Genomic DNA, 12,156 nt, shown 5'->3' on the forward strand with positions numbered 1-12,156 from the left:
CTCAAAACCTGCTTTCCATTCTGTCCTTCAGCTCTGAAGCATCTCCAACTAATAGTAATCTATTAAATATAGGTGTGTCATAATGTGTTATGTAACCTTACTCAGAAGAATATGGCTTGTTTGTTGAAGAAGGCAGGATTAGAAACTGAGGCAGGTTCATGATGTAGTCTGCAATACTAATGGACTGCTGCTAAAGAATAAGAATTCCACATTTCTGAAGTGAACCAATACCTGCTGTGAAATTATGTATGCTAAAAACAGACCTCTCCTTTGGATTAATGTGCTTGTGAAAATATTTTCCAGCATGGAAGAGAAAAAGCGCCACGAATCTCATTCCACTGAGTGAGCCTCTTTTTTCTTGTGTTTCTTCTCTAAATTCAGTGAAGTACCACAAGCCTCCCTCCTGCTTTTGTGATCTATCAGTGAAATTAACACCGACCCTCTCTTGATGGCTAGTATTAATTAATGAAGATAAAAATACTTTAGAATGAATACTCCACATCTCTGCAAACTCTGCATAAAAAGAATTGTATGTCAAAAAAGATGCTTCACACAGCAAGCGTTCTGGGCATTCATTGGGAGATGGTGGTTAGAAGACTTGCCTCTGCTGAGTATTTGTCACAAATGGGGACTCATGGCTTCCTGTCAAGTCCAACTCAAGTCACGCCAGTGACTCGGCCCAGACTCGACTTGGGTTTTTCTTTTTTTGCACTGAATGAGACGCGACTTGCAATTCAGACCCATTTTTCCGAGTCACATTTTTGAGCCCCTATTCTTTTAAGGGACACCAGCAGGAAAGGCAGGCAAATGGCGGAAGAGAAAGCACTAATGGGAAGGGAGGATTGGGGTGGAGGGGTGAAGGAAGTCAAGGCAGGCATAGCGATTTCCCCCCCGTATTGGCCATGATGCTGAGTACGAGGGCGGGCCAGGCAAGGGGAGGGGGCAGAAAGAAGGAACTTGGACTCAGGACTCAGTACCAAAGACTTAGACTTGTGACTTGGACTCAAAGACTTAACAACATCCCTGGTATTTGCAGACGTGTTCATTCAGTGCCTGCCATTTTGATGGGAGGATGTATTGTTTATTTGTGTTTGCTGTACTGTAAAGCCCCAGTGAGGTCTCTTACAGTTTGATAATGGTGAAATAATGTAATAAAGAATTTTACTGGTAGAGATATTTTATTTCCGTTTCTTTGATTTGTTTTTCAGACAAAATTGAAAAGATAACAGGATCATCTGGCGGTACCATTTCCTGTTGGTTGCTATGTCTCAACCCTGGAGCAGTTCTCCAACAGCAAAAACCTGCCGATTAAAACACTTTCTCATGCATTAATTGCACCAAATGTCTCATTTTCCTATATTTTTAATGTTTAATTGTCTCATAATGATTTCATGTTCACTTTGATATTTTAGATAAATCGGTTAAATAACTTTGGAAACAATGGGGAACTAAAGTTTTATGCACAGTCCCAATATATGATGTGCCCAATAAAATGCTTTAATGTTCTACTGCGGTCCTTATTTACAGTCAAATCCTTCAAGTGCTCTGCAGCCAAAAATCCAATTAACTGTGTGCAATTGCAATTATACATTTATAGCTCATTTCTGTGTGTATTTATTCAAGAATAAGTCCAAATGAGTCTGGTGGGACTTCCTCCCAGATCTGTAAATGTAGCTTAGGAGGGAACCTCCTTCCCCTCCACCGGCTGGATTTTACTTCCCTCTTACATGCATCTTGCCTTTGTGTCAATGTACAGGTGGCGGTGGGAGGGGGAAAGAGTAGCCTTTCCCACTACGCCGTGCTTGTTATTTCTCGCTGAGAGCACAAGGAAGGTGGGGATGGTACAATATGGGATCATCATATATACATTTCGGATTCCCTGCTTGACGTGCACTCGCAGTTGGAAATGGGCACTGGGCAGGAGAAGTCCATGCTGATGTTGTCAGTCTCAGATCTGATCCTGTCCCCACTTCCCAAGTATGGCTTAGGGGAGGAGAGAGGGAGTTGCTGGTGCTGCAGATACACCCCCCCCCCCAATCTTAACAGGAATATCTGCAGGGGGAAAAGCCCAGTGAAATCCTCCTGTCATGAAAACATTGTAGCCTTCTGAGACAGAGGAAAAAACTCAGTTGGCAGCAAATAGGCCGGGCCAATTGGAATCAGCCTTGAACCTCATGCAAGCAGTTAAAAAATGAAATTCACCCGTTTTAGAAGCGAAGCTGATCTCGTCGTATTTGACCATGTAGTTGGATCTTCAAAATCCAAGGAGATCAGGCTTACCATCTGCTATTTTGAGTCTCCTAATAGATTGGTATGTCCAGTAATATGGAGTAGCCAATCTCAATCTTTTTTTAGGCCACAGCCATAGACACAATATGAAAGAAATACTGTATAGGCTGAAGCAGGATTGTATAAATTGCATAACAAACCTTATAAGGTGTTGTGTGGAGAATTGTTTCCAATCTATGGCCCTTTCAAATGTGTCATGGGGGCCTCAGCGGCCATATGGTCCCCATTAAGAATGGCTGATTTAGAGGACTGAGTTAGGGAAGCAGCATTAGACTGAATAATTTACTTTGTTTCATTACCTTATATATTACCCCCATTATTGCAATATACTATTCTGGGCTGTTAACAGCATGATAAAATCAAAACAAACCATGTAAAAAGCAGCAATAAAATAATAAAGTAAGCAATACAAAACAAATCAATTGGTAAATTAAAAACTTATTTTCTCTGCTTTGTGAAACAGAGGAAGGAAACAAAAATTTACTTTTAAAAAAATGCGCTTTTAATATACCTTTTTTTAAAATGTTAAACAAAAGGTAAAAAGTTGAAGGCCTCTTCCTGGCTTTGTCCTTGGCAAAACACGTTGGCTTCTTGGACTCTAAAGAAAGGGTAAAGAAATCTTGTTCCTGTCTCCACCTGCTTCTGGGAGGAAGCCTTTAATTTTAAAAAATTCTTTAAAGGGTACTGCAAATCAGCCCTAATCAGCTTTTTAAAAATCTTTCTCCTCCCTTTGCTGCAAGTTTTTAATTTTCCAATGCCTCCATATCATTAACTGGGGAAACTGAACCAGGAAACCCCCTTCAGTTCGATCCCAGTGATCGTGTGAAAGGCTGGAAAAGAACCAAACTAGATTGATAGTATCCAACCCAAAAAGAGACCGAGAAAGATACGAGGAGGAATGCTCTGGGGTGGGCCAGTTTGTTCCAGGAATTATGTTGTGTGATGCCTTGCAAAAAGAGTGAACCAGCCTGTCCCTGCACCAGACCAAATAGCAGGATCGACGCCTGTTTAGCCACCCTCTCAGTGGAGTAGAGACAAGGACAGACGTCCCCTGATATCTTTCCACTACGTTATGTGATGTGCGAATTGCAGCTTTGTTACGGTTCTGGAATGTTGAGTACTGGAGGGTTTAGTGGTTCAAGCCATGTCTCCTGCTTTTTCACACACCTCTGGAACCCACCTGGCTATTGGATTGATCAGGGCTGACAAAGTCTCGTAAAGAAGGAGCTACAACCTGCCCTAGTCATGGCTTTGGGGAGCAAGCAGAAAAGACTGAGTGATGATTGTGGATAGGAAAGGGCTGTCAGAACCAGAGATGGGTCGCTTAACTTATTTGTCAAAAATATAGGAGCATCTCTTGTAGAGTAAAAAAGAACAACGAAAGTATTTCAGGTTACAATATAAAATTGCTAAAGCTGAATAACCCATAATGGCAGAGAATTCATCTACAAGTAGTAAAATTATTAAAAGGTCAAAAAGCATTGTGCTAAGTCTTACTTAAAAAGCATGGGAAAATATCAAAATTGGTAACAGTAAAAAGTATAGAAAGTAAAAAGCATTACTCTAATCACACACAGAGAGAGAAAAAACATTTTCACTCAGCCTAATGTAAAATCCATTTGGTTGTTTCTGCCAGCATCTGGAAACAAAACCTCCTGCTGCGCGGCTCTATCTTTTTTGATAGCTGGTACCCAAAGCAGTGTGGAGTTGTGATGAACGCTTGTTCATGCATGACAGCCTATGCCCTATCACAATATTTATAACTCCTCTCAGTTGTTTTCATTTCCCCTTATCGTTTTTTACTACGTTTTCTCAACTTGTAGGAATGTCTACATGTTCTCGTCTAATTCAAATAAATCTCCACTGACTTGGATCTCATTCTTTTTCCTATAGGCATCAGAACTGTTTACATAACATTTGATATTTTGACTATCTTACCACTTTAGAACAAGGGTACCTTTATTTTTGGTGCTTAAGTATAATATATTATCAAATTTCCCAGGGTTCAGATATTACTACCTTTCCGAAAGACAGTGCTACTTCAATTTAAAAAATATACAACCATTTATCTGCCATTGTTTAAAAGTTTTATAACTTTGATCTTTGATCAATTAATTTGGCACATGCAAAATATTATGAGATAACTCATAGCAACAATTCTAAGCTGTCATTTTAAACTTCAATTTACTTTTATGGAGTTTTTCCCCCCTGTAAACTCCCCTGGCCCCCAATCATTTAAAATTCTTATACAATACAAAATTTCAAATATTGTCAGGGCGAGGATTTTGTTTAGTTCAATTCTCAGTGAAAACTCCCCAAAAGTCAGTAATTCCTTTGTACATTGAGCAAGAAGAACTTGGGATTCAACAAATCTGGACATGATTGTCCAGATATATGGATTTGACAGAGACAAATTTGTGAGTTTGGCAAACTAAGGATCAGAATGCGAGAGCAATACCTCACCCCCAAGCCCTATCTATGCTAGAACTGTAAGAACTGCCCTACCATGAGACCACTGAGCAGAGGAAAGGCCATTTGCTGCAAGGTGAAAGAGACTGGTTGCTGTTTCTTATGCTTGACACTGTAAAGGAAAATGGTTGCTAGTTTTTTGCATTAATGCATGCTTCCGCAGAGGTCTAGTGCTTTTGACTAGGATATATGTTATCAAAAAGTAATATTAAGTGAATAATGATTGCTATTGCCCGTTTTGGGGGTAAAGTTGTTACCATGTTGTAATGTTAATATTAATAAATATTTGCGTTCTCATACTAAGAATATGTTGTTACAATCTTGTATTTAGATAGATTTTGATATGTGAAGCCACTTTGAGCTCATTGTGTGGAAAAACGGAATGTAAATTAAAATTAATGGTGGTGGTGGTGGTAGTGGTGACTGTGATAATGAACTGCCCATCCAGATGATGACCTTTCATCATGTCACTCTTAAAAATCTGTCTCATCATCCTTGATTATTCAATTGTGTAAATAATGTATCAATAACATCTACACAGAAAGCAGACTCTACATTATTTCTTCCACCCAGGTGCGTCCATTGAATTTGGCACATGGTTGAGATTTTTGTTTCGTTTTGTTAAGAACTTGCCAAATTTCATAAATCTCTAGACTTGATGGATAAGAAATTAAAATGTGAGAGAAAACAAAACTGTTATATATATATCCAGCTTGGCAATTATGTGGTTTACAGTAAGCTGACACACACCGGGTGTGCAATTGTACTTCCTAGAGGAGTTGTTTGTACTTATGTTCTGAGTTCTGTGATTTGTGGTGCATGTGGTACCTAAGTTTGAAAATGATGCATTTAGCTCTAAAAAATCTGCCTCAATATCCTTACTTATTCAATTGTATGCAGACACTGGCCATAGTGGGCTTGTAATAGCCAGAAGTCAATTGTCCTTGGCCCAGCACAACGTGCGTTGATTTCTGACGTACTGGCACAAGCAGACCTACTGGTACAATTGCTCTGTGGCTGGGATGATCAGCTAAGCTGAAAAGGGAGCACGGCAAAGTGGGTAAGAGTGACGAGGGACTGAGTTATGCCAGATCCAATCCCTTCTCAGCCCAGACTCGCAGCCACTATGCCAGCACAAACTCTGGCCATAGCAATTTCCTAAAATCCCAACAGTGGATTCACTAGGTTTGGATTCGGCACAGCCTATGTTGGGTTCAGGTTGGCTCAGTCCACCTCCTGCCATCTTGGCTACGTAGTTGGAATTCTGCTGCGTGGAAGAGCGTGAGCCATATTTCCAGTAACATATACAGTATATCACGGAAGTGAGTACACACCCCCATATTTCATAAATATTTTAGTATATCTTTTCATGTGACAACACTGAAGAAATGACACTTGCCACAATATAAAGCAGTGAGTATACAGCTTGTGTAACAGTATAAATGTGCTGTCCCCTCAAAATAACACAACACACAGTCATTAGTGTCTAAACCGCTGGCAACAAAAGTGAGTAAGTGACAATGTCCAAATTGGGCACAAAGTGTCAATATTTTGTGTGGCCACCATTATTTCCCAGCACTGCCTTAACCCTCTTGGGCATAGAGTTCACCAGAGCTTCACAGGTTGCCACTGGAGTCCTCTTCCACTCCTCCATCACAGAGCTGGTGGATGTTTGAGACCTTGCGCACCTCTACCTTCCATGTCAGGATGCCCCACAGATGCTCAGTAGGGTTTAGGTCTGCAGAAATGCTTGGCCAGTCCATCACCTTTATCCTCAGCATCTTTAGCAAGGCAGTGGTCATTTTGGAGGTGTGTTTGGGGTCATTATCATGTTGGAATACTGCCCTGAGGCCCAGTTTCCGAAGGCAAGGGACCATGCTCTGCTTCAGTATGTCACAGTACATGTTGGCATTCATGGTTCCCTCAATGAACTGTAGCTCCCCAGTGCCGGCAGCACTCATGCAGCCCCAGACCATGACACTCCCACCACCATGCTTGACTGTAGGCACTACACACTTGTCTTTGTACTCCTCATCTGGTTGCCACCACATACGCTTGACACCATCCAAACCAAATAAGTTTATCTTGGTCTCATCAGACCACAGGACACGGTTCCAGAAATCCATGTCCTTAGTCTGCTTGTCTGCAGTAAACTGTATGCCGGTTTTCCTGTGCATCATCTTTAGAAGAGGCTTCCTTCTGGGATGACAGTCCTTAAGACCAATTTGATGCAGTCTATTTCCCAAAGCCAACCTCTGCATATGATGCTGAGCATGAACACTCAACTTCTTTGGCTGACCATGGCGAGGCCTGTTCTGAGTGAAACCTGTCCTGTTAAACTGCTGTATGGTCTTGGCCACTGTGCTGCAGCTCAATTTCAGGGTTTTGGCAAACTTCTTATAGCCTAGGTCATCTTTATGTCAAGCAACAATTCATTTTTTTCAGATTCTCAGATAGTTCATTACCATGAGGTGCCATGTGGGACTTTCAGTGACCAGTCTGAGAGAGTGAGAGCGATAACACCTGCTCCCCCTTCACACCTGAGACTTGTGACAGTAATGGGTTTCATGACACCAGGGAGGGAAAACGGCTACTTGGGCCCAATTTGGACATTGACGTTTAGGGGCATACTCACTTTTGTTGCCAGCGGTTTAGACATTAATGGTTGTGCGTTGTGTTATTTTGAGGGGGCAGGACATTTACACTGTTATACAAGCTGTACATCACTGCTTTACATTGTAGCCGTGTCATTTCTTCAGTGTTGTCATATGAAAAGATATAGTAAAATATTTATGAAATGTGAGGGGGAGTACTCATGTCTGTGATATACTGTACAGTATCAGTTTTCTATTCTACATACCCAGGAGATCGAAGATATTCTTAGTATTTCTTTGTAAAACTGTTTTTATAAAATTATAGAATTTATGATTGACAATTTAAAGATTTTCATAGTACACAGTTTTGTTTATTTCTTTAATCTCCGTGTGTGAATAATGACTCATTTTGAGGCATCTACAAAGAAACATTTTGGGTGGGACAGGAACTTCGCACTCACTTGCTTTTGTCAAGCATAATGTTTGTGTAGCGGAGGAGGAAATGTTCTGAGTGAGTTGGTAAATATTATCTTTGTTCATTTCCTAAAATCCCTGTCCTCTTAGTTGCTCATTTACTCTTTCCACTCAAATAAATAAGTCAACTTCGGCAGATTTATCTACAGATGTGAAGAAAACGTATCGCCAAGATTCATACAAAAATGGAGTGGCCGGTTTTTGTTGTCTGCCTCGTTTTTAATTCCTTGGCGGTATCTGCGGAACCTGCTGTATATAAGGTATTTGCCTCTTTTTTTAAAAGCTGTTTTCTTTTTCTTTAAAATATGTGAGAAATGTATATGTGTGAGCAATCATCAGTCACTCAGTAGAAGTTACAATGCAATTTGTAGGATTGAATTAATTATGATGGAACGACAGCTCATGTATTTGCAAAGCAAACTTGGGTCTTCATGACCTATTTCCCCAACAGTGTGTAATGCCCAGGAAGACTAAGGGGTGCCAGAGAACTAACAAAGACTAGAATGGAAGTCCATATACAGTACAGTTGAATGAATGCAGTTCAGTAGCCAGTTCTTAAAAAAATTATTGCTCACTGTAACTGTCATGTTAATACCGCAACATTTAATTAAGGCAAGGCTAAAATTAAGTTGGCTCTATCTTACAATACAATTGTAATGATCAAGTTGCATTTAGACAGTGCCAGGACAAAAGGGAGGCAAGCTTCAGCAACCCAGAAGCTAGTATCCTGTCCCTCCCAGAAGAAATGGGGGTTGCACAGAGGCTTCACCCCCATGAAATTTTGGAGGTGTTTTTCAAAACCAAAACTGGCAATGATTAGAACTCACAGCTTCAGGAAACGGGAGAGGGCTTTTTAAAAAGTGTTTTTAAATGGGAGCAAGCTGCAATTCATTTTCGCAATGTATCTTGGAGAATTCCAGCAGTGTCCATTCAGCCCAGTGAGGCTCAAAAACAGCCAGGGATGCATTGACCCTGGTGCACATCTTTATACCCTATAACATAAATCTAGACTCAACAATAGTGTCACTTTATTATATATAAGGTAGCTTCCTACATTCCTGAAATTGATATTTTTCAAAAAATTACAGGTTCGATTTTTTTAAAAAAAAAGCAGACAAAAATTGTACTTAGGATTAGTTAAGCTTCTGCTAGCTTACATTTCAAGTCTTTTAATGAATTAAATTAAGATGTGGCAATAGTGCAGTATTTTGCTTTGCTTAAGATGCAAACCTATGCTACACATGCTTTTCTATAGGAGAAAATCCCATTTTAACTTTGTGAATAGAGGTGGGGTGTTTGTATTTGTCTCCCAGGGGAGATGAACACGAACATCACCCTACAGGCAGTCGGGTACATAGACCTACCCTTGAACAGGCCAGTTCACTTACCACTCATGGTGCAACACATTGCTGTTGTCATTTGCACTGCACCAAACACAGAAGTAGCCGAGCTGAGGCTTCTCCACCTCCCTGCACTGCTGACCACTCTGGGGAGGAAGGGAGATGACGAGTCTCCCCACTCAGCTGCTGAGTGGTCAGCTGTGTGATTGGCATGGTGCAAATGACAGTGGCCCCGCGCGCCACGAGTGCTAACTGGACTGGCCAGTTCTGGGAGTGGTTCCAAAGGGCCCGGCCACCTGTGGTGGTGAGAGTCATATTCATCTCCCCTAGGAGATCTCTCTGATCTCCATCTCTGTTTATTTACTTATTTCTGAATAAACATGTATTGAATTGTGATGTGTTACATAAACATGGAATTTTTAAATATTTGAAAGCACTCTGCCCTTTGGTAACTTAATCATGACTTACATCTATGGTATACAGTGCCCAAAATCCTGTTACTTAGCACACTAAATCATACTGCAAGAGGCCCACTGAATCAATGGTTATTTGGTGAGTCAACATCTCAGTGAGTTCCACAGATTCAAATGAGTGTATTCTAACTGTAGACTCATTCATATGGCTGATTTACATTGATCTCAGACTCAACTTTTTTTTGATCGCTGTAAAGTCACTTGGTACATAACTTGGTAGGCGCATTCACATTGACTGAAATTGCTTTGATTCATTTCCATTATGTTTCCAGAGAGAACACTGGTTTTAATTTCTTTTTTAAACTAAGTAGTATACCTGTACAGTATCACTAAATAAGGTGTCCCCCTAGCGATGCTCCTGGCCTGCTAACTGTCCACTGTGTCCTGGTGCGCTTACTCTGGGAGCACGTAGTGGGCAAAGAGCTGGCGCAGAACATCCTCCCTGACCTTCTGCACTCATTCTGCGGGTGCAGAATGGGCACAGAACAGGTGCAGACTGCCCTCCTCGTCTTGGTGAATAGTTTGCCCAGGAATTTATAAACTGATTTAAATAACATTATAACCAATGTAATTGTGATTCTTCTGGCTGGTATAATGACAACCTGCCCAATAAATTGCAGCTAGAATAAACATCTGTTACGGAATTCTGACTTTAAACCAAAATCAACTTGTAGGCAATCATGTAAGGAAGCCATGAGTGCCAGTCTGATACCCCATCGTTCAAGGTCCCTGGTTGTTCATTAAAGACATGTCATCACCTCCATAGTCATCCTAGAAGGGGTGATTTTCAGTAAACAAAACTTCCCCTTTCTATCCCTCCATGTTCTCAGGTTCCCAATAATGGAAGGGATTGCTCAGGGGCCCCAGAAAAGGCATGGTCTTACTGCCCCAAAGTAGCTTTCTGGCTACAATTGACCTTTGAAAGTGCCTCTAAAATAATCCTTTGGCTTGGCTACTGGCTTGGATTTTTTTTAAAATCTGAATCGCCCGCACTGTATTGACATCTTCAGCTGCTGCAGGAGCTGGACTGAGGACACAGGTTTTTCCTTCTCTTCCCCAGAATCCCATTGAAATATACAGCCTGCATGTGGACTGCAAAGTCACTTCACGGTTTGCTCACACAGTCATCACGAGCAGAGTCGTCAACCGAGCCAATGAATCCAAGGAAGCTCTTTTTGAGGTGGAGTTACCCAAGACGGCCTTCATCACAGACTTCAGCATGTGAGCTCATCTCTTTCATATCTCTTAAAATCCAGCCGGTGGAAACAAAGTTATACGTTCTTCGAGAATGAATGAGAGGGATTTACAAGTTGTGAGGGGAAATGATGGCTTCTCATGAAGGGTCATCTCACAGAGTTACTACAGAAGAGTAAATACATTTTTCTACTACAGGAGTTCCCAACCCTGGGTAACCCAGATGCTCTATAATAAAGCCTAAAATTCAATGCAATTTAATTCTGCTTGAGACTTTAGCATACTTTCTTCTAACATGCCATGCAAATCTGAAGCTCCATAGAAACTCATACTGAGAAAATATTGGATTTCCCCATCGGTATCAATTAAGAAGCTACTTATCAAATTTAAACCCTCCTTGCTTGCACTTTACAGTGATACAAGCAAGGCTTGTTGGAAATATAGAGGATGATTCCATGGACATTTAATTAGCTGTTTGGTTCGGTGCACTCCTAAAGCTGGTGATCATACAACATCTTTATTGGAGCAAACAAGCCTACTTTCACTTCTACCTGCACCTTTATGACCCCTCTCCAGGGGCTTCTAATTTTTTGGTGCAGATAGGAATTGCTCCATTTTGGTTTGTTTCCAGTATGTGCAATTGCCGGAAATGAACCAAAGCAAAACTTCCTCACTGCATTTGCTAATACAGTGGTGCCTCAACTTACAACCATCCCGACATATGACCATTTTGAGTTGATACCAAAATTTTGCTTCAACTTGCAGCTGGAGCTTTGAGTTGCGATCAAAAGAGGCAAGGGAAAAAGGCAGGGAATTCAAATTAGAGGGCTAACCGTTGGTCGGCAAAGAGCTTCTTTGTAGCTCTTTCACCTCAATGGTTAGAGTTTGTATGTCGGAGGAGGCTTGGGACTGCCTGTTGCTACTTTCTACTTCTGAGTATGTACATTTACAGGGTTTTGCAGGGTGGGTTTGGGCTGAGGGGGTTATGTTTCTATGTTGTGATTTTTTGTGTGTGTTTTGGTGTGTTTATTTTTTCAGCCCCAGGGCCTTCCAATGGGGCTTGCTGTGCTGTTTATTTTTGGGGTTTTTTTAAAATGCCCCAGCACCTTCTGATGGGGCTTGCTGTGCTGTTTATTTTGTTTTTTTTTCTTTCAGTTCCACCACCTTCCAATGGGGCTTACCGTGTGGGGGGTGTTTTTTTGTGTGTGTGGGTTTCTTTGGTTGTTTTTTTGTGGGGTGGGGGTGTTTTTTTGTGTGTGTGGGTTTCTTTGGTTGTTTTTTTGTGGGTTTTTTTTTTTTTTGGTAATTTTTTTTGGCCAGAAT

At 41.0% G+C, this 12,156-nt stretch overlaps 1 protein-coding gene across 3 annotated transcripts in view; it reads left to right on the forward strand.

Annotated features, from left to right (window-relative positions):
- The first annotated feature begins 7,355 nt into the window (after positions 1-7,355).
- LOC110080619 (inter-alpha-trypsin inhibitor heavy chain 4) overlaps positions 7,356-12,156 on the forward strand; it is a 35,823-nt gene continuing 31,022 nt past the window's right edge. For all 3 annotated transcript variants that reach the window (XM_020796662.3, XM_020796663.3, XM_020796664.3), the window contains exons 1-2: positions 7,356-8,086; positions 10,700-10,860. In XM_020796662.3, the coding sequence (XP_020652321.3) occupies positions 8,012-8,086; positions 10,700-10,860 (236 nt within the window). In that variant the 5' untranslated portion in view covers positions 7,356-8,011. The remainder of the gene's footprint in view (positions 8,087-10,699; positions 10,861-12,156) is intronic.

The sequence above is a fragment of the Pogona vitticeps genome, chromosome 2 (genome assembly GCF_051106095.1).
Source record: "Pogona vitticeps strain Pit_001003342236 chromosome 2, PviZW2.1, whole genome shotgun sequence".
Lineage (NCBI taxonomy): Eukaryota > Metazoa > Chordata > Lepidosauria > Squamata > Agamidae > Pogona > Pogona vitticeps.